This window comes from Augochlora pura, chromosome 3 (genome assembly GCF_028453695.1).
Source record: "Augochlora pura isolate Apur16 chromosome 3, APUR_v2.2.1, whole genome shotgun sequence".
NCBI lineage: Eukaryota > Metazoa > Arthropoda > Insecta > Hymenoptera > Halictidae > Augochlora > Augochlora pura.
In genome coordinates, this window is record NC_135774.1 from 6,516,060 (window position 1) to 6,540,318 (window position 24,259).

The window sequence follows — 24,259 nt, forward strand, 5'->3', positions numbered from 1 at the left end:
TAATTTGTTGGCATAATGAAAGAATTAAAAAATATATATATACAAATTGCAATTTTTAAAAATAATTATTTAGACATTGTCTAATAAACTATTCCCTTTAGCATCTCCAAAAAATTTAGATCGTTTGGACAAATTATAAAAAAATTATATTTTAAAAGGTATGCGAATACTTCTTTAGCCACTGTATATGTACATATATATAACTTTCAAAATTGTAACACAAAGATTTAATTTAATTTAGATCTTTTCTTCTAAATATTGAGAATAAATGATCTAAACCAGGTAACTAACAGATAGTCACGTAAAAGTAAACATCAGAATGTACTATATTACATCACCAAAAACTATACATATCAACACTCCATATTCATTCAGAAAATTCGTAACAATACAGTAAAAATGACAGTTGTCAAGTGAGCAAGCAATAAAAATAGAAAGCGATTGCACATGAACAAATTAAAACATGAAAATAGAAGATGTTTGAATAATCACGTGCTAACGAAAAGATGTGGGCTGTAGTGGGGAGTCGGGAGGGACGGATGAGTGGAGGAAATAGGAGGGAAGAGCGAACCAGCGGACGCGGGTATGAGCAAGAGGAAAGGCGGAATGCTTCGCTGGCAGTTTCAAAATAAACGATAAAATGAAAGAAACACTTGTTAACAATTCCGAAGAAAGTAGGTTGATCATCCGAAGTATCGAAAACATCAGTGGATAATGATTGAAACGCAACAGTTCGTGTGTGGACTTGCGTTAAAAATAAAAAAGCTAAGCAACGATGAAAAAGATGGCGGACTCACCTGACACCTGCAGACGACGTCAGCATCCATTGCAAGCATATCGACGACCTTGCCTTTACCCTCGTCGCCCCATTGCGCCCCGAGGACGACAGTGACTTTCGCCGTAGCATTTGACAGACGCTGCTTTTTTCGGGGCGAGGTGAGAACGCCATCGCCGTTCGCTTGTTGGGCGGAACGCTGCATCTTCGAATGCTGAGAGTGTTCGTAAATTTCAGAGGAATTGAACGAACGGCGCGCGCATCTACGAGGGACGAGATTCTTCGCGTAACTGTTCCTACATAACTTCTATAGAATCGCTCGAATGCTGAATAAGTACATGTACTGTTTGGTCGAGGCAAACGACATCTACTGGAAAAATTTTACGATTACGTCACGAAACTCGAGTTTTTCAAGAAACGATATGCCAACACGCAATATCTTAGACCTTAGACCACGAGGGTCTCTAGATCACGATGTCGTCATTCGTTGGAGTCTTACAGTATGCATGTGCTCTAAAATTAGTGTACTCTAGTGAGCAATGAGTACAGTGAAAGAGTTTGTAATATATATTAGTACGAATCAATACCTCAAATTATACTAACTGCTTTAGCTTTTGCAAACATCCAAACTATTTTACTAAGCATTCAATCTGCAGTGAATCCTGTCTTAACATTGAATCATTAGCCAATCAAAGTAAAGCAATTTCTACCTATTCTCGCTTACAAACTGCGCCGAGGTTACAAAACTTGAGGTTGTTGCGTACCTCCCTTATTGTATGAACACAGGTTAAAATAGTGTACGGAATTAACTGCACGTGACAGAAATAGAGTATTTTCGGATATTGTTCTGCAGGAGAGATCTCATATATGGAATTAGACGATACCACTCAGCAGCACGTTTCAGAGCAATCTCCGAAAATGTCTCTCTCATGTGAAATTAATTTCCAGCCCTGAGTTAAGGTACAAAATTGGAAAATGAATAGAATCGCTGCGAATAGAAAATTGCCCGTCAATTTTAAATTTAACTCACTTCGTTATTAATTGTCATTTCTTTATACCTATACAATATTTCTTAAAGTTGTACGTCATAATTTATTAATGGTAAAACTGTTTAGTTATATTCTTGTTGTTTAAACGTTCATATTTTTATTTAATCCATGCATGCCAACCTATTTCCAAGAAACTGCTAAATGGGCAATAACTTTAGTGATAGCAGTGGGATTTCTACCAACAAAGTAGGCTCGTGATAAGTGTACCTCTCTATCTCTCTCTTTTGGTTTTTTGCATGATTTTCCCACGAGAATACACAGGCAAACCTTAAATTACAGACACTGTCATTCATACTATTAATAGGAAAATACTTAACATAACGACTATATTTTTAAGATTAAGATAAGACTAGGAGTTTTTTATTTCCAGAAAGAATAGCAGCGATACCTGAAATATCACCTTTCTAAATTGAGGAATGCCTTAACAATGGTGAAAGCTGAATAATTAAACAACAGCTATAAATATTCTGCATCGGTGTAAGATAATTATACAATAAGTTATAGAAATTTATTAAAAGGTTGCTATACGTAGAAAATATCTGATAACTCAGAAAAAATGTAAAAGTGGTCAGAGTAGTCGTGGAACATTTATAGTAGATGACACTCCAATTGTGCAATCTAATATAGGATTAGGAAACAGTTATTTTCATTTTCAACAAAATTTGAAGAATGTTAATAATTACAATCAATTAATTGTCTACACAATTAGAATTGTAAGAAGTTGGTAGGAATTGTCCTATTATAATTTTTTGTCCTGTTTTCCCATTATTATCAACAAATAATTCAATAAATAGAAATATTCTTTTGAATTACCGTCAGTCTCATCCGAACAACCACAAACATCTATCACTATTGCAAATTTTTTAATTAGTTTCATACTTGAGTTTGATGAAAAAGAAAGTTCTCTTGACTATTTTGTAAATAAATGTTCAGTGGCTAACTCTATAGTTGGAGATGGAAACTTTTTAGTAAGAAAAATACAGTTAGTTGAATTATTCAGGATAATTAAAAATAAATGTCCCAAAACCATTAAAAAAAGAAATAATTTAATAAAGATAACACACAAATCTAATTTTAGTATGGAACATACATTAAATTAATGGGATATTGACGCAAAGCTTGCAAAATTGTAAATGATTTTAGTAAAAGGTGTGCTAATTTCTCTCTTTACTGAAGAAGCAATTAAAGTATTAAAGCATTTTTAAATGAATTGTATAAAAATATTATTACTTCCGCTATTTTAGAAGATATACCAGATTTAGATACTGCAATTATGGTAACCATTATCTGCTAATGGCAGATAAACGCATAAACCAAAAGGCTGCACAATTTGACTTTAAAATTAAAAAAAACTAGAGCAGACATGTACTAGAAACTGCTGAATATAAACGTCCAGATCATTATGTAAATAAATATACACAAAAAGATGATTATCCTAAACAAAATGAATATAACCAATAAATATAATTACACAATTAGATAAAAATTTGGTCATGAGGATAAATGGTGTTATAAGAAAAATTCATTAAATTTGGGAAAATTTGTATCCAGAACACAAATTAATATTATACCTAAAAAACAAAGTAATTTGTAGTAGAGTAGTAGTAAGTAATTGTAAGTAGTAGTAGTAGTAGTAGTAATAGAGTAGTTCACAAACAGACATAATAAAAACCGAATCATTAATTACATGTGCTGAATATAATTTTTATAATTTCTTTACGTCACAGCAGTTTCTGTAATGGTATTACTAATTTTCTTATTAACACTGGTTATCAATTAAATCTAATTAAGCAAAAAGGAATAAAAGCAGATTATAATCTCACAGGGATTGATACAGGAGTAATAATAATAATAGTTATATGTAATATACCTCATCTTTAATATCGTGAAAAAGGATTTTCTTAAAAAAAAATTAGAGTTGCTTATATGTATTTATCACATGATTTACCTCCTTGAACTAAAATTTTAATTATAATTCCCATTAATAGCACCACGAAATCACGATATGTTAAACAAACTGGTCCTAGAACTTTGTTACGAGATTTTTGTACTAAACAAAATGTTTAAGAAAAATTAGTTGTCATTAATACCATTATTAATCATGTTGTTCTCTTCCTATTGTCTCAATCAAACTCGAAAAATTTCATTCCTCGATCAATTCAAAAAGAAATGAATTCGAAAAGGATAAAGAGAGAAAGCGTGCTCAAAGGTCCATTGAAATATTGAAATAATTATACCTTAATAATAATAGAATAACCAATCTTTTGGGAATTATTGACGAATATCCCTACCGATTTCATATTTGCAGTAAATGCAGCCTATATAAATCTAGATAAATTGTTCAATCCTAACTTGTCATACCTCCCTTGCTGTCATCACATTTTTAAATTAGTTGTGATGAGCCGTTTCGACTAATTAGGAAAGAAAAACTTACTGAAACAGAAATCCGGACACAATTAAACAAAAAGAGTTACGTAACTGATATTAAATTAATGAAGTTTCTGATGATGACCACCCTACTATTCTTGAATTTCTTGATCACCTTTCCACGCAGAAACAACAGCGCGATGATCAATGAGAATTGTTGGAGTTAACGATTATCTTTCTTGCAGCATTTCGCAGAACGGAATATCATTTCTCATAGGAAGAAGAACATGTGTTTTCCTTGTGCGAGTGTTTAAAGCGCCTTATCATTTTTACCTGTTAACCCCTTGCACTATAATAACGAGTGAGACTCCTGGTGAAGATTTTGTACAAGATCAACTGAATATTATTAATTTCTTCTACATCGAAATAAAAATAAATTCTGCTCTTACCAACGTATAGAAACACAGGAAAATAAAGACAATACAGAAAACAAAAATTGTCTGGTCCTATTAGGAAAATTACTAAGTACGAATAAGTGCTAATCGTCACAGTATGAAAGGAGCGATAATGCAACGGGTTAATAAAGTTATCAGGATATTCAACCAAAAATCAGTTGCAATCAATTTTCCAACCATTTCTGTTATTTAGGTCCTTATTTGATGACAAAGATTATTTTGATTGTATAGAAAATATTGTAAATAAAAATGCGTTTCTCTTCTAAAAGGCGTGTGCGTTATTTAAAAATTCTAAAATTTATTACATCTTTCATGTTATTTCAGAAATTTTTCGAATTAACTTTTGAAAAATTTGATTCAGAACGTTTTTAAACAATTTGTAGGGTTGCCTAGATCTGTTCACGTAAATTTCTCTACGAAGTACAAAGATAATAGCCAAAATAGAGAACAGTATATCACTTTTGAATGTAATTAACCGTTGCATATACTATTATGTTCCAACTTGGTGGTCATTTAGCAGTTCGAGTAAGTTCGAGCAGTTCCAGTAACCTGCAGTTTTTTTCACAGTTTGTCTTTTGTACATTGGAATAGAATTGGGGAGTGGGGGCAGCAAAATTTTAACTTTTGGAAAATTACCTATACATAATTTATTGTTGTAGTAGTCACAGTTTTTCACCAATACCTTCAGAACTAAATCAAAGTGACATTTTTTTAGAAAGGTAAAAGTTGTTAAATATATCGCTCTTTATAACATATTAAAGAATCATGGAGATCGGTGCATAAATTCTACAGACTTACGAAGTATTTGCGAATTTCACATTTCTTAAAAAAATTGGAGAAGCACATTATTTTTCCGAGCTCCGCCGATTTATATTTATTTTAGTGATGAAGTAACGCCTCTTTTTAAAAATTTGTCCTGAGCTTTGTTTTGTGTTTATTGTTTTTTTCATGGCATTAATTGCTCAATGCTCATACAACTTGTTTATAAATGTGCTATGTATTGCTTAACAGCAATAAACAATGTATGCTCGTTTTATAATTCTATAAATAGAACTTTTATTTGCAGCGGATGATTGCAGTACTTTATTAAAAAAAGAGATATTACAATAATTTTAAAATAAGTTAGTAGTATAAATTTTAAGGTATATACATATATGTATACGTTACTAAGAATAAGTTGTTACGTATTACTACGGAAGTCGCGCCTCTCTTTAGCACGTCGATTTTGAAACCAAATTTTTACCTAAACAGAAAAAACGGATATACAATAATTATTTTGGCAAACATGATTATATACAATTTTAGTTTACTAAAATTATAATTTATAGTGATTAATATGTGATTGCTTTACTATAAAATGGCTAAAATACAATAAAACAATAAAAAAAACTCTCGTTTTGAATATATTTATGTGAGACTATAACGAAAATTTAAAAAATGCTTTTTGTAAGTCTCGGTAACTTATGTACAGGATTAAAATTTAATCATAATCGGATGGTACGAATAATTAAAGATTGCGATGATTGCAGTTGTGTCATGATTTTTGACACTTTTGAATAATAACTGTCAGAAATCTGCAATATCTTAAACTTTTTAACGGTTATAGTTTGATTTTGCGTTAACCAAATTCGATTAAACTTTCTATATGCATAAATGTTGGAAATCATGAGTTTCTTATTTTTGTTGTCATTCCAAATAACAACAAAATTAACAAAAACACATTGCAACCATTGACTAATGAACTAGTTGTTCTTTCATTTAAACAAGAATTTAAGTTATTTAATCCAGTTTTAAAAAAGAATTATACCGTTTCTCTTTTCCACTGTATCCGTCGTCGCTGATTTAGCTTTTATTGTGGTATAAAAATTGTAAAAATATTTGGTGCACAAGTATTGTATAACTTTCTTCATTGGTTGGCAATCATATTAAAGGAATGAAAGAGATCATTCGAGAAATATTGAGATTGAGATATCTAAATATATAGCAAATGAAATTTGAATATCTTCCAGTATTGGCCTTAACGTCTTTAATACAAACAGATATTCGAAAAAAATTGGTTACAAATGGTATGATTAGTTAAATATTTTCTTTAACGTTAAAATATTTTCTTGAAATAAAATATTATCTTCGGGAAATTGGTAGTTCTTAAGAAAAACTTTTAATGCAGTACATTGACAATGTGTTCAGTTAACACAGTAAATGGGGACATATCAACATCGAATTCGGTCAATAACTGATTGCTATCTGCGATTATAAAAGTGCAATGGTCTGCAGCAGAAGTGAGAATGTAAACAGCTGTGACTTCTTTCGGCAAACACACGGTACATGTTATACATCGTATAGTAAGGAAGAGAATATAAATCATTCATATTTTGAACTGAATTATTTCCAACTTCAAATTATCGTATCTCTAAAGCGGCACAAAAAAATCTGAGATTAAAATAGTTTCTAATTTGTTGTTTGTTACATTATAAAAATCTGAAAAGTTTTCGTGTTTCGTATTGCAACAATCAATTTGAAGCAAGTGGTATCAGACTTTCCTTGATATATTGAAAATTAAGGCCGAGCAGTCCTAAATGGGAAAGGAAAAGGTTCCTCAAAATAGCATCTTTTATAACATATTTCAAGGCCATTGAAATACAGTATAAATGAATTATGAAAAATCTTATTTCCAGCACTATAAATTTTCATACGAAACTCCTATAACGGATAATGGTTTCGACAATTATAAAAATCACTCTGAGTATTTCAGTTGCAACTAATAGCAATTACTTGATTTTTCATATGTTAGTAGGACTTTACTCTATAGAATGAAGCCAATGAAATTACTGTTTTCTACTCAATTTAGAAATTGGAATCACTAAAATGAAATGTCATATTTATATTATTACAAGATCGTAAGAATAATGAATAAAAATGAACACAAATTGATGATACCATGATCCAAATTTTCAGTTAAGTATCTCTATAGTTTTGTTTTTTTAATTCTGAGGATATTTAGTAGTCTTTACTATAGTACTTTACTTTAGTACTTTACAAAAAAAAATAAATCCTTTCATAAATGTAAGTAAATAAAAATTGTAGGTAATATTAGGAATTGTATTTTATTACCAATATTTCAGGGCATTATTGTCAAAAATTTAAAATTTTTATTTTAATAATTTCCATATCGAACACAATACAGCGTGATGGCTATATGATTAGCCGGATATCTACTCTGGCAAATTGTCTAGCCAAAACATGATTTAAAACATTTTTTGACTACTATCACATATTTATGTCCAACTTTGGGATATACATGTTAAGGATATTCACAATTATATAATATTTAATTCGATAAAATTCAAGAAATGTACCAAGCATAATATAAGTACATACTTGATACGTGAAATTTTGTCGCTCATAACTCAATTAAAATAAATAGAACAATCGGAAAAACAATCGAGAAATAAACAATAGGAGATACTCTGAAATTGTGTAGTCATGTCAAAAGTGAACAAATAGTACAAAAAATCACAACCTATATGTTCAATTAGTGGACAAATGTTTCATTACCAAGATATATTTATAAAATGACATTTTTGCATTTTCGGGGTAGATGCTCTATTGTGCAGTGAAACTCTGTTACTCGGCTGTCATAAATCGAGATTCGAGAAAAATGTGAAAACTATTAGTGGTGTGCAAGCTGTGCAATGTATCGGGTACCCGTGTGTTCAGACCGTGCAGCGAGAAATCGAACGGGTTTTGGGCTGGTGTCCGAAACGTTCTGGATCTCGAACGGTCCAATCGTTTCGGATCGTTCGATGGTTTCAGACGGTTCGATTCATTCAGACAGTCCGATGTTTCAAATAATTATTGAAGACATGACTTATTAATTCATATTTAACTGACGGCTTTGTAAGTTTTCTTTAAAATTAATTATTTGCGTATGTTTAATTAGGGTAATGGAGCCAGCTACTGTGAGGTAACCAATAACTGTACATTTTGTATATTTTCAAGCATAATTAACTTTATCGTTATAAAGAAAAGGCTCAGTGTATTCTGGACCAAAACTCAACGGAACTTTTATTTTGTATTTAGTACAGAGAGCATTTGCTTAAAGACTTACAGGAAACTGAAGAGTCCACGCTGATCGCGCAGCCGAGTAGTCGCGTAGTTGCGGTACGCGACCGGCGACGTTTCATCAGTGAAATTTGCTATACACGTGAAAGTAATACAGGAATGAATGAATAAAGTCATTTCCATGCTTGCAAACATCAGGATAGGTTTTTTTTTCATCCAATTCTTGACATCTGCAAGCCGGCTGTGTGCTGCTACATCGTAAAAGATGTATCAAATTTTCTTTTAAATTCGATTAATTATTTATTTCTTAAAATTAAAGATGACAAGGATGGAAGTTCTTAAAATACTGTTACGAGCACCGGATGGACGACCGGTGCCGCCTTGGAATTCTCCCTTGAAATAAAAGACGGCAACATGGTTCAGGGTCTTCCGACCGAGCTGAATTTGGGCAGTTGCGATTTGACAGCGAATCCGTGACATTGAAATTAATTAACCGATATTGTATATTGAATTGTATAATTGTAAAACTGTGAAAATAAATAGTCAATCATGCAGCGAACACGTGAAACGGGGCGACGGGAACCGGACGAGGTTCCCGAAGCCCGCAACAATACCATAAAAATTGTTTTCTGTAAAGCTTAAGAAATCGCAGTTTTGTCCTGCTTTTGCATACTTTCGACTAATAACTGCCAGAAACCTGCAGTATTTCTTTTAATTTTTTAAAGCTTGTAGCTTAACTTTACGTTAATCGATTTCGAAACTACTTTTAGTGTGCATATAAGCTATCGAGATCTACGAAAAGCATTTTTTAAATTCTCATTATGGGCTCAGATAAAAAAGTCGAAAAACATAAGTTCTTAATTTTTGTATTATTCGTAGCAATGATAAAACTTTAAATCAGTATATTGGTTATTGTCTAGAACATTACTTCTTCTATCATTTAAAAAGAATTCAAGTCTTTTAGTCAAGTTCTAAAAACGTTATTGCTTATTACATAGTATTCGAATGCAATAGTCTAATACTGAAAATTAGAGTTTATGCGGTTACGCAGAGTCGCAAATGACACGAATAAATAACAGTGCCTTGCATCTTTCGAGTTCAGTCTTCAGTAAAATATAGCCGTCTCGACCGTCGTTCTCGTAGTAATATAGTTTACAAGTTTTAATGAATCATTACCTAGGAAACAGTTCGAATATGATCGGTATCAGAGAAAATGTATTAAAATAGTTTATGTTGAAGATATAAATTAGAGAACTTCATTTATTTTGAAAAATGAAGAAAATATAAATTATCTAAATTAAATTAAATTAGAAATATAAATTATCGATAGGCAGAAACATAAATCCAGATCAAGGGAATCATCTAACCGTCTCAAAATATCAGAACGTAAAAACCGTCGAACCGTCCGAGAAATCGAATGCTTCTTTTACCAAGATCCACTAATTGCGTAATTACGAGTATTCGCACTTCTCGACAAAAATATGGTCAATTAGACAAATTGTTGCAATTATATCATTATCATCTACATCCTAAAAACGAAAATATCACGTGTCATTAAATATTTAACTTTTCTGTTATACTGTTATTTCAACACTTTTAACACGAATGTGTAATAAAAACATCTGTCGTAAACAATTGTACCATCGTAACTGTGTTACATGTAAAGCTGGTAAAACTGTGGTTATAATATTATGAAAATAAAATGCTAACATATTATTTCAAAATACTTTCAGATGATTTTGTATTCTAATTTGAGATCAGGAGTAGAAAAAGAGAAGAAAAATGTCTTTTTGGCAAGTAACAGCGACAACGATGAGTTCGATTCACTGTTCCATCTACCTCCAGTATTTACAACTAAAAAAGTTAGGTACATAAATAAAATATGTGACTTCCCTTTTCCCTTTTCTTTAAGAAAAATATATAAATGCATTGTTTGATGCAAGAAACTATACAGTTTTATAAAAAAAATTAAAGGTCTACGATTTTTTATTGAATATAAATTTTGTTGCTAGTTTTTGCTCTTGTGATTTATTGTTTACATAATTATTATCGAGTAACTTTTGTTTGAAATACTTTAGTATTATTCTAGTAAAAATGCTTAAAAATCTATTTATAGTATATGGGTATATGTATAATATATTATTTTTATTTCGTATACAGGATGTCCCAAGAATGTCTAACAATGCGGAAATGGGAGATACCTGATTTATATTTCAACCAACTTCTACAAAAATTTTTTCCGAGATATGGTTAAAAAGTTATTAATGTAAAACATTGACCAATGAGAAGCGAGCTTCCATGGCTCTAAGTGGCCGAGCAGGCAAAGCCTAGTTTCGCTCATTGGCTCAGCCGCCTCGTGTCAGTGATACTTGCTTCTCATTGGCCAATGTTTTTCGTTAAGAACTCGTTAACGATACCTCGATGTTACATTTTGTCTTGCAGGCTACACTATGAAAAGTAGACTACTAGACTAGTGAATAATAGCAGTTTTTAATAAGATACCAAATTGACTACAAACGACCTCTACTAGCTACATATGCAAAAAGATGTTATTGAAACCGTGTAAATTTCTGTTATTGAACTTTTTTTATAACTTCAAGCCTTTACGAGAAAGTTTGAACATTTATGGACGGAACCCTGTATATATGAGATAAAAGTAATTTTACATTTATTCAGATTTATTGCTGTATTTTTTTTTAAATTAACTAAATATTGTATTTAGTTTGTATACAAAATATAAAATAGAATTATGGAAAAAATAAAACATACAACAATATAAAAATTGAAGATATATGAATATAAAAAATATAATAAATGTAAAATATGTAAGAATTGTTACAGACATGAAAATATGAAAATATAAACAAGGAGAAGAGTAAAAACATATTTTAATGATGTTCAGTTAATGGAATACAAGCCCATACTCAGATCACCTGTTTGTATTCTTGTCTGATAATATTTTACTGGATTCATTTAAAATTAAAATTTTTTAAAGTCTCTTGACTGCATTTAGCATTCGACGGATCTTTTTAACTTACTGACAACATCTAGAATGAACAATTGCCCATATATCGTATAAAGAAATGACAGTAGACGAACGTTTCCATTAATCGTTTTATCGCGAAACATTCGAGTAGTCTTATTACGGTCGTAGCCGCGGACTATTATACTAATGGCCTGGAGACTTAACGTCTCATTAATAATTCCATTATTTTCTCCAGCATCAGGCAAACTTAAAACAGCTATAATTCAAACTAATTTGAAGTTCAATTGATCTGTTAAATAATTAAAAAACCTAGAGCTGCTTTTTACTAATTTTTTTTTTAAACACAAATCAAAGTTGAAAAACATTTAATATAAAAAATTGGGAAAAATTAGTAATACATTTGGTAATATTCTTATATACAGTTACATTTATACCTTTTACACTCTAAATATTTGATTCAGAATTCGCATATTTTATATTTTGAAACAGTTTACATGTTTCACAAAATCACATTGATTTTTTATGGTTCCAATAAAAAAATCAGTTTTGATTTCAAGAACGTGTCGTGTTCGTGCATTATGGAAATGTATTATGGATATGTTATAAAATACAAAAAAATGAGAAAAAAATGCTAATATCTGTAGAAAACATCTGGTAGCGAGCATATAGATAGAGCAACGTAAAAACGGTATAACTTTTTTAAAATAGAACTAACTGACTTGAATTTTTTTTAGATGATCAAGACATTAGTCTATTAGACAATAATTGTAATACTTTTTCTTTAGTTTTGCTATTACTTGGAATGAGAAAAAAGAATAAAAATCTCATGTTTTTCAACTTTCTTACCTGAGCGTGTGACGAAAATTTAAAAAAGATATCGGTAACTTATATGCATATTAAAAATAACATCGAAATCGGTTATTATAGATTAAACTGTTTTATAGTTACTTGTAATACATTGTAGTAATATAGTATTATATAATAATGAATTCTTCTGTTATTCATAAACAAAAAATATTCTCAGAAAAATTATATTTCTTTTCATTTATACTGCAATTCCTTAATGTGCGAATACGATTGGGAATAACTATAAGTAATACAGACTCTTCAGATGTAGAAAACAAAAGCCGAAATATTATTTAGCTTCCGCAACTTGATCTTTTTATCCCAAATGTTACACTTCCCAGTCTTCCTCGCCAAGTTTAACAAGTGACGTTTGAAAAGGATAAGAGAACCGAAATAAATGTTACAAAATCCTTTTATTTGAAATGTGTTACCTTTTTAGGAGGAAGTTTCAAAGTAGCCGAAAGCTCGAATAGGTCGTTTCTTGAGAGATAAGCGTTGTTGCAATATTTTCGTTCAAGAACGTCGAGTTGATGCATTGAAATCGGTATTCGAGGCTGCAGGTCGTTTCTCCTTTTATGTTTGTCAGATCTCGATTTTCTGGGAACTCTCGGTGGTTTGTACCTCGTGCAGTGAAGCCACTTGAATTTGTTTTGAAGCATCTGCAAACTATCTGTACCACCTTTGAAGAGTTCGCCCTGATTGTTCTTCGGAGTATTTGACCGATTTATCTGCCAATGATCGCGTTTTCCACGATCTGTTTCACATTTTATTTTGTTATTTGTTCCTAATGTTTGTACGAAGTTCCTTCTTTGTTGTTCATTCGACAAATTATTGTTCACACACTTGCCACTCACGTTGAACTCCATAAAGAAATATCCCTTCGACCTTTCCTTGCCGGACGCTTCAACTTCTACGTTGATAATTTCATCATTTATGTGATCGGAATGAAAATTGACACGAGGTATGCGCTCTGAGATTTCGTGTAAGTCATTGCTCATTCGTTTTCCACCGGTATCAGTATCAAAAAGATCATTAAAATTGTTTGGCAACTTGTCATTTCGTTTACTACATTCAGAAAAAAGTTGCCCATTCAAAAATTGTTGCGTAGCAATGTCACTGTTCTGTTTTAAACTCATCTTTTTGAAATCGTCAGGCCGGTTTGCTGTGGGCAGATGATGATTTTGTTTTGTCGAATGCAGTCTCGTCGCACTAATTTCCGAGTCAGTCGTTTCGTTCATGCCATCGTTACTTCGAGGTTGACAATTTTCGCATTCATCGCTAATTGCGATCGTGTTTGCTAATATGCTCCGTATACTGAAGTCTCTCATGTTTCTTGTCCGTTGCGTGTCGAAAATTGAACTGCGGTCGTTCAATGAATTCGTTTATATACATAGTGTACGACCCTAACCATACGACCCCAAGTTTTGCCGAATTACGGTTCTTTGGGGCTCAGTTTCAAATTAACCGCATAGTTGAACACTCGATACTATCTTGTTGGTCTATGTCGCAGCGGGCAGCGACTTTCAACCTTGTCCTTCCGAAAGTTTTACCAATAAGTTTACTATGCTTTAAGTGGTCCGCACCACTATTTCTTTCTCAGCTACGTTGATTGTCATTACTTTGTCATCAACAAAATCTTAGACGAGAACGAAAATGTCTATTTATCGCATACCATTCTTTGTTTTAGAACTTAAATAGGAGGTGCACGATATTTATTTTTAGCAGATCACATTGTTATAGTCCAATAAGTTAAACAGACTTGGGTTAATTCTTCGAATAATATATTTGAAAAATTATCTTTTCATTCATACATTCTAATGAATATCAAAGATCATTGTAAAAATAATAAAGTCCACTAACGAGTCGGTAAGCATGGTCGGTTAGCGGACAATGTGTACACTTAAAAGTTAGTGTTATTATTAAATGCACAAATAAATAGCTTTAAGTTATGTAGATCAGTGTTAGGAAAATCTTGTTGTCTGTAAAAATGTAGATACAAGAATACGATTGAAGAATTTATTTCAATGCACAAATAATAATGTAACATTATACAATATGTATCTAGAATTAGAATAAATGTAAATTAAAGAATCTAATTAAACTCGTAGATCTAGTGTTAATAGTCTTTCTCAATTAATTTCTGTGTCATAATTGTAGTTTGTTTTTAAAAGTCAAAGTACCCTAATTTCCTATCGAAATTGCATTCTCTCATTATCTCGGTAGCATATACTAGAAATTACAGCATTAGCCAACGTAAATATATGTGTTACATGAATTATATGAAAAAATGCGTCGTATTCCATAAAATCTATAGTGTAATTGTTGCTTGAAGATGCCGCGTAATCTTCTGTTCCGCATCAATTTATCCATTATTTTAACAAATTAATTATTATTTTCCTATTCTTATTAATAATTACAGCCGTTTTTGTAACGCAATTTTTTTCTTTTAAATATTGCTCAATAATCTACATGTATGTATGATTGATTTACACTTATTTTCTTAATAATTTTTCGATTTCATATTGAGTTTTTTAATACCATACATACATATGAATACATGTATTCAAGTACTGTAAATTATTTAGGGGAATAGTAAGTTAAACATTTATAATCAAAGAGTAGATCTAATGTCTACCTAATGGAAAGTTGTTAGAATCTGTAGATATATACATATGTAGATGATCAGTATTCCAAAATCAAGTTGATGAACACTGGCTTTTTTTGTGGTAGGTACTCTGAACCTGAACTCTAAGCTATCACACAATCCGGAACACATTATCTATTGAAATATCGATCGGAGTATTGTAATAACAATGTAATTGATACTGTTATGTGAAGAGAAAGAAAGAGAGAGAGAGAGAGAGAGAGAGAGAGAAAGAGAAAATAACCCGCAACAATACCCGCACACCCCTTCGTACGGGGATTTGAATGAAGCAGATGGGGTGCGCCGAAGCTTGTATAATTAGCGAACTATACGAGTGTTGGAATTATGTTGTAAGTGGATTGAAGAGTAAACCTTCTGCTATTTCTTTAGACAATATAATAAATGTACAGGTATTCTTTGTTTATAATATAGAGGATATCTTTTACATATGTACAGTAGCCGAAAAAGTATTCATACACCACTAGGTGCTCTACTTTGAACGGCGATAACATTATTTGTAGAACATTAATATAGCAATGAAATACACTAAAATGTAGGAGACTAACACAGCTTTCAAATGATATAGTATTTAATTACGGTTTAAACATTTTATTATAAGATATAAAACAAAATTCTCAGCGGGTACAACAAAATCCAACGGGAAAAAAGTATTCATACGGCTGCCATCTAACGATAAATCATATTTAAGAAAATAGAATAAGAGGTGTCCCGATGTGCATATGTTTTTATTTCATTTCCTTTAGTATTATTCTGTTCGTAGTAGTGAAAATCTTCAAACGTGAAGCACTTCACCCCACCGGCGATCATCTAACAAAAAAAGCTTGTAACGAGGCGAAAAGGAGACGAAGACAAAAGCTATCGACCATTATTGTAGCCGAGGAGAATCGATTCTGGACCGATCATGTGGGTTACTGTACACACGTGTATTCGTGTATTTCGATATATGATTAAACATGTACAGTGACCCACAAAAATGTCTTAAATCTTTTTAAACGTAATAATTTTTTTAAATCTGGACTAAGTGACTTGAATTTTGTTTAGATAATAGAGGAGCTATTTTACTAGACAATTACCAAATTACTTTATTTTTTAATTTTACTATTGCTTGGAATAACAAAAAAAACTCTCGTTCTAACTTCTTTTATTCTCGCACGCTTTGACCGAAAAGTTTTACAAAACTAAGGTATTACTGTAGTTGAGTTGGGTTCAAATCCTAATACAAAATGTGTGTTATTCATGTACCTATCCGAAGATCCAACTAAACAGAATTCCCGTAATGACAAATCATAATACAATGATATTATTGAATTTTTCTTAACATATTACTGACAGTTCCCTGATTAAAATGAGACCAAACATGCTATAGTTTTCATAGATATTTCTAATTATATAAAATAAAATCAATTACGATGTAATTGAATAAATATGGTCTAAAGCATATAGTGTTTGGTCTCATTTTTATTGTAAGCTTCTGGTCACAATGTTAAACAAATTTTTATGTGTAAAAAATTCGAAATTTAAAAATGTAGGAAATCGTGTTTATTCTAGCATTATTATGTACTTGTATTAAGGGCGTGGCAATACCAGTCATTTTTACAGCAAATTTTTTAAAATATATTTCTTTTATATCACTTTTTACGCTGAATTTTGTAAACAAATTTTTTGCGTAACAAAAAAATTATTTTTGGAAAAAATGATTATTGTGTGAAATTCATACTCTTAATTTTCAGTAAGGATTATATAAACTGCACACAAATTTCAGTTTAAATATTTTTTGTTAATGCTGTGTATTGCTACGTTTATTGATACTAAAGCTATAAATATAGATTGAGATTTAGATATTATTATCTAAAATATACCTGTTAAGTACGTTGGATTTATTTCTTCTTGTAAAGCTTAATCTTTTGATAAATGTACTACTCATCTTCGAAAAAATTTTCCTAACACGTTTGTAAATATAATGATCCAAAGTTTAATTTTTATATTTGCCTAGTGTCTATCACAATTTTGAAAAATATTCAATGATTGCCTGCGTATTTCTATTTCTATTCCGTTTTCTTGGAATGAGTTTAATATTGTTTTGATGCATCTATTATTATAGTTATTGATAGCTTTTACGACTAAAGATTCAACATGATGTTTTCAAGGAAATCAATCTTTTTTTTCATTTCATATTTTGTAGGTGTCTCCGTATGTTTATCATGTATACCAGGTTATTTTCTGTTTGCAATAGTAGATTTTAAAAAACACCGGAAATTTTCACTTGGGGAACATTTGGTATGTTGTGATATCTTATCCGGTAAAATTGAATGGTATATTGTAGCACATTTCATAGCTGCAACATTACTTTTACATCAAATGTAGTTTTTTTTGTAATACTTATCTAATTGTATCATCTTTTAGTATAACGTGATTTTTTTCTCCAAAAGTTACACTTTTTCTACGTTGCTCTTTCACGAAATCATCAAAACTCTTACCAATATGATTTACGCACTTCTCATTCTGTATTTTTATAGTTTTACCGTATATTTCTGAACTAGTTAGATGTTGTCGAGTTTTGCTATCACCATCAGTAATAAAAGTTGTGCAGCAGTCAAAATTTACCTGCATTGTATGATGCACCGTAATATTTTTAGCGAAATTTTGCTGCCCTTTCATGTGGCAACTTCCGAAAACTCTTCATCTGAAGCACATACTCAGTAAATATATAAATCACACATCCTACACCTTAATTTGATATGTGATTATTATATTGTTTAGAGTTCTTTTGGCTTAATTCCCTAAATTGTGCTATACGTTGAAAAAATAATGTATACCAAATGGAGCGATTGAATAACGGGAACCCGTGCCGTATTGAAGTCAACGTTTGGAACTTAATTTCCATAGATTTATATTGTTGATTTATAATGGATATTCGGCCATATGGTGCGGACGTGTTTTTTAATTGTGCTGCATATTTCTTTCTTTAAACATTTATATTAAATAGTTGATTTATAGATACATGTGTGTTTCATTAATAACTCATGTGTACGGAGCTTGCTGAGACTAAATTACAATAATTTTCTTTACTTTCCACTGACCTGCCGAAATCCGTAATGAAATCGAATCTTCATGTGTCGAATCAACATCAATCGATCAATCTGTCATCAAATCGAATCAACTTGATATTACGTGAAGAAAATATTCACAATATGAAACTGGGTTTTACCTACTGTATATGTAGATTGGTATGATTATAACATGCGTTGAGTTTGTTAATTTTACCTAGGAACAATTACTTCATTTTTGTGGCTACGTATTGGATTATCAATATGTAACTATATTTGAAACTTCATTTCTACACGCTTTTTTACTTCTTAAACTGATGTGCATATCCCCCCAATCCGCAATGGGACTTATTATCCGAAGACAAAAACATCAATGTTCTCAGAATCGTTTCTCAAAAATAGAACATACCGATTATGTTGGCACTTGATCTCGAGACGGAGCCTAACCATACAATTTGAAGATATTTATTAGGGTACTCCAGTTTTCTATTTGGGATTTCAAATTTTGTTGCTTTGCTAAAAGATTCATTAAATAAAAAGCTTCACCTTTCGCTAAATTAAGACATTTTTTCTACTAAAAAATATCAATGTACACTTCATTTTTTAAATTTGGAAAACAAAACACTATCTTGTAGGTTAATCATTTTAAAAGTACATATATGCTAATCACGATAATTTATAGTATTCAGAAAAAAATGAATTTAAGATGAAGTTGTTTAATGTAAATCTTTATAAAATATAATTTTGTAAATGCTGAAATATTTTAATAGTTTTAGGAACAAAGTTATAACAGGTTCTATTATAAGTTGTTTATTTGCCCACATTTTTGTCTCTTACAGAATGTGCTCATTACAAATCAATAAGTTTCAAGACAATAACTGGGAGGAGTTGTGGAAAATTTGACAAGACTGTTAACTTTGAAAAGCGTCGTTAACAGGTTCATCGTCATCTTCGTCTTCTTCTCCTTCACTCTCAAATGTATTATCTGGTATATCATATAATCTTATCATAGGCTTATTAGGATCTTTCATAATAAGATATTTTCCATCCTTTTGCTTCATACAAATGTCAATAATACATCTCAAAATACCCCAAGCATTATCCATATTAAGATTGATTTGTGTTGCAAATTCATTTGGTTTATATTGCTGTGTACCAAGGATAACATGTTTACTGGAATCTCTAACCATTGCTCTTGATACATATCCAAACTTCAGTTGATCAGAGCCAGCTAATAATGCTTGAACAGTCCATTTTGCTAACTTACATGCATTATTACGTAATTCATTTGCCAGAACAGCACCACGCTGAGTGTCCAGCTTTTGTCTCCATTCTACGCCATTAGCTAATTTTGAATCCCATTCATTCAATGCTTTAATAGTTAAGAACTGAGTTTCATTATTAGGTCCTTGCATAACTGCATCGTGTTCACATCTTGAAATGAGAACAATTTCATTATTTAAATCCCATTTCCTGTATCGATATGCAACACTCGCAACATCACCCTCTTCCTCTTCCGAAATAAATGGATTTCCTTCATCGAATTTATATCGAGGTTCACTGGATTTTAATACTTGCTGTGAGAAATTATGGTTGATAAATGTGGCCTCTAACGCTAGGTTCCTAGGAGAATTTAAAGAATTTCCATCATCTTGGGGGGGTTCGACACTGGTTTCGTTTACAGTCAGTAAATCGAATTCAGTACTGTCGCGTTTATCAAAAAACAGTTTATCTCCAATCTTTTCAATCACAATATCCCAAGAGTAGTTGCTTCGAGTGCAGCACATGATTGTTGCTAAAATTGCATCTGTAGCATAAACGTTTCCCTCTGTCTTTGAGAGTTTTCGAATAACTGGATCATCAGTAGTTGTAACTGTATGGAAAATTCTATCAATTCTTTGCAATGGTTTTTCGCTTTTAACATTTACTCTATCATAAGTTTTGTCATAATATTCAAGGGAGCCACAACACAGAATATCTTCGCCATCCTTTACACCAGGTAAAGATAATTTTGCCAAACGAGGGAAGTCCATTTCTTCAATAGTAACCCAGTCTGGTCTTACAGTAACAGAGGCATCACGAATTTTAATTGGGGGTTGATTCTTATGATTACGCAATCCTTGCTGTCTGCCCCATCGTTTCGTTTGGCCTTTACGTTCTCGTTCACGGAGTTTCAGTTTACTAAGTTGTTGCATCTGGCTCAAGGCACCTCGTTGTCCGCCACGGCCACGCAAATTCCTTTGATTGTGTCGGAACCGTCCACCACGTTGATATGGTGGTTTCTGTACACGAGTTGTATCAACCAAATGGAATGTTGTTTCATCTTCATCATGATAGTATGCATATTGGCTACCTGAGCCAAATTGTGATGTATATTTGTCTACAAAAATAAAAATGTTTTTCTTAATCCAAATGCGTATTTTATAATTAACTACGTTATTCATACAAAACAAGAATCGAATAACATTTAATTATAGTTAGTATTTTCAATTAGTGTTTTTGATTCTGTCTTAGAACTGCAAAATGATTTGAATATTAACCATTCTGAGTACTGAATTTACTAAAATCTTTGCAATTTTATTCATGGAATAAAATTTATTGAACTGGTCATTTGGCCAACGATGGTATGGTTAATGTTAAATAAAGTAATTCTTTTTCCATTGCATGTTTGTAATAATAGACAAAGCATCTCACATAAATAAAAATTATTTTAGAACCAATAAAGTTTATAAGCTGCATAAATCTTTTAACACATATACAGTTAATAAAAAGAGTGTCCTTACACCTTTTAAAACAGGATAACTTTTTTCCGATCGGTTTGAACAACTTGAATTTTTGTAGAAATTACCAATGCTTAGAAGGACAATATAAGCTTGAAAAAAAAGTTCAAAAAATTACATTTTTGACTTTTTATTTCAGCCTATAATGTATTTTGTAGATCTCTGTATCTTATATGCATTCTGAACACTTTATTAGAATTAACTGATAGAAATACACTGTAGGTATTCGGAAATGCAAAAATTTCCAAATCGATTCTAGTTATTTATCAAAGCTCATGAAAAACTGGCATAATCTTTATTTGTTTGCTAAATTTTCAGCATATATAAAGGTTACTAAATTCTAAAAAACGTACTGTTTAAATTTTCGTTCTAGGCTTAAATAAAACAAGTTGAAAAACGTATTTTAAAAATTTTGTTCAATCCTACTTATTGTTAGTTGCAAATATCCAATATCTAACAAAAACTTAAATAGTTTGAATTAATTTGAATTATTATTAATATTATTGTTTGAATAGGTGTATGGAAACTTTTGTGGCAGATAGTATATATAAAAATATTGAAGTATAGTTACTTTATACATCACATTTTAATTTTTGCCCAAGCAAAATTTTCTAAAAGTTGTATTTTAAAAAATAGAGCTCAAAATAGCAATCAGATTACTTTTCATACATAAAACAGAAATTCATATGATAATAGAACATACAAGATTAAACTGTAATAAATAAACTCTAATAAACTCTTAAATTCTTTATTGCAAAAGAATTATGGAAACAAGCACCGACTCTATTAATTACAATTATATCTTAAAAACCTAATATTAATTTATGAAGATGATTTCAATAATCAATTCCATAAATCATCTGCAATATAATTGTAAAGTTCGTTACTATATTTAATGTTAATGTGAAAATGTTTTCTTGTGGCAGATGAACTGCATTACATGAAAGTGGAAATATTTCTATCATGTCACAATATATAAGCAGGACATTCATTTTGCAAATAAAGTAATGTATAGCTTACCCTTACTTAAAGCTAATTTAGTAAACAGTTTCTTGTTCACAAATTTAGATGTAAAATCAAATTTACATCAATATAATTATGAAGTAAAAGAATTCTTGATTTGTTTAATTTTTGTATTATCACTGTTGAGCAAGATTTTAAAATTTCTCTTAATATGAGATAGAACGGTAAGTAAACATATTTCAATATAATGCAGAATGCAGTGCCTTGATTTATAATGTTTCTAAGTTTCTTTTAACATTTTATTAACACAACATAGAACAAATTTATCATATTACAGAAGGATTGACTATAATAACTTATTAAAATAAAACTTTTTCTCAATTATATTCCACTGTATTTAATTCAAATTATGAAACTTTATAGCTATAAGAAGTCATAAAATTTTCATAAAGCATGTCATTCTAATGAGCATTCTGTATAATGTTTCTTTTTTTAATTAATAGTGAAATTTTGACAATTCACTGCACACTAAGAACTAATGAAGGTGATGTACTTTTAACTTTTCTTTCAGTAAAACAACATTTTTGACGTGAGTATTAAATTGAATAATGATATTACCATAATTGCTCTATTGTTATTGCAGTACATTTGTGATTATATCATACATCATTATTGAATGGCAGATGTCAACTATCGTTTATTAATCGTTAAGAAGTTCTAATAATTATCGGTACTTATAACGATTTAAATTACAAGTAATAAATTTAACCAAACTGACAATTAATAATAAATTTAGAAACATTCTATAATATGATAACGAAGTGTTATACCATACATACGGTAGTAAAAATATAGGTTAGGTAGGAGTGAAAAGCAATGCTTACTAGGAAACTTCTTATCTTGAAAAGCTGGAGTTGTCCAGTCCGATATCTATGACAAAAAATGATGAAACAGAAATGTAAAAGTATTTCGAATTATCAAATTAAATAAAAAATGTGTGTGACAAACCTTGCCCAATCTGTCGCCTTTCGAAAATGGTTGATAAGGTATTTCCTTGAATTGATCAGGTAATTCACAAGGACCCCATCCGTTAGGGTTATGCTGAATTGCAGGTGCTTGAAAATGAGCAACTTCTTCTTCCTTCTGGACAGGATCGTCTAGAATCACCACGTCGTCCGTCATGCTGTAGGTTTGTGGTATGAGCAGGTATGAAAGACACAAGCCACGAAGAGATTGGAAAAGACGATAGTGATACGTTCGCTTGCCGGAAGAACCGGCGACGCCATTATAGGCAAGGTTGTAGGATTTGAGGAAATTTTATCTCAGCGCCGCCGACGGTGGAGTGATGAACTTTTAGTAATGCGGCATAAGTACGTAAACTGTATCAGTAATGTACAATGGAAGGCATATATCCTATCGATCTATATAATTATGCTTCGAATTAATCGAGAAAGAAGATAAATATGAATCCTTTTCTTTCACTTTTTAAAGTATTTCTAGCTATGACAACAAACGGTATGATCCATCGTACGCGAACTTGTACTTCCAAATAAATAAATAAATGATACATCTGTTTATATGTATACAATCGTTATAGTAATTAGAAACATTTTAAATATATTAAAAAAAATATTTTATCAACTCATTTTCGAAACAACATTTTCTGGATGTCCAGAAGCGTGCAACTTATTTTATAAACAACAAAGATTGTAATAAACCGTATAACTTGCTCTTAAACCTTAGTATATGAAGGAAAGCAAAAAATTACCTCCAATACTTGCCTTAAAGTAGAGAATTTGTAATCTTCGCTTGCGTTTTTTTTTTAACAAATATGTTTACCGATTTTATCACAATATATTGGAGTTACCTTTACATACGGCTAACTATACATATCCAAATTTAGGTAATATTGAAAGTGTTATTCAAAAAATTGTCCGATTTCGTAATCCTGTCCTACGTAATAAATAATAAGGACAATAAAATAAGAATAATGTTTATACAAAACAATTACTGAATTTTACAAAGAAATATGCAGTTATTTAAATTTTTCAGAAATTAAAAGTTGTTCACTCTACATAATTTACTTAAACTCAGCACAGCGATTGACATAATCTGCGATCCGACGGTTCTAGCTGAGGTTTATCTCTATACTGTTGACGACGCTGAGGTACAATTTCTTCAAATCTCACAGCACTGATGTAGAAATACACTACATGACATACATATGCACATATTCGGTCCCAGCCTCAACCCTAATGCAGCGC

The 24,259-nt window shown here is 30.9% G+C and overlaps 2 protein-coding genes across 2 annotated transcripts in view; both read right to left on the bottom strand.

Moving 5' to 3' along the window:
• Adss (adenylosuccinate synthetase) overlaps positions 1-1,109 on the bottom strand; it is a 29,706-nt gene extending 28,597 nt beyond the window's left edge. The window contains exon 1 of the mRNA XM_078197345.1: positions 798-1,109. Coding sequence (XP_078053471.1) covers positions 798-980 — 183 coding nt within the window. The 5' untranslated portion in view covers positions 981-1,109. The remainder of the gene's footprint in view (positions 1-797) is intronic.
• Positions 1,110-19,046: 17,937 nt separating this feature from the next.
• Positions 19,047-23,300, bottom strand: Eif3d1 (eukaryotic translation initiation factor 3 subunit d1). The gene is made up of 3 exons (XM_078176768.1): positions 23,004-23,300; positions 22,880-22,925; positions 19,047-20,632 (listed from the first exon to the last, which is right to left on the bottom strand). Exons 1-3 carry the CDS (start codon positions 23,175-23,177, stop codon positions 19,164-19,166), a joined length of 1,689 nt encoding a protein of 562 aa, XP_078032894.1. The 5' UTR covers positions 23,178-23,300; the 3' UTR covers positions 19,047-19,163.
• Positions 23,301-24,259: the final 959 nt, after the last annotated feature.

Bases quoted from the DNA above. Each gene is read 5' to 3' on its own strand.
- Eif3d1 (XM_078176768.1), bottom strand. From the start codon at position 23,177: ATGACGGACGACGTGGTGATTCTAGACGATCCTGTCCAGAAGGAAGAA. The intron at 22,926-23,003 runs GTTTGTCACACA...TTTTTGTCATAG, and splicing joins AAGGCGACAGATTGGGCAAG to ATATCGGACTGGACAACTCC. The intron at 20,633-22,879 runs GTAAGCATTGCT...TTATTTTTGTAG, and splicing joins TCAAGATAAGAAGTTTCCTA to ACAAATATACATCACAATTT.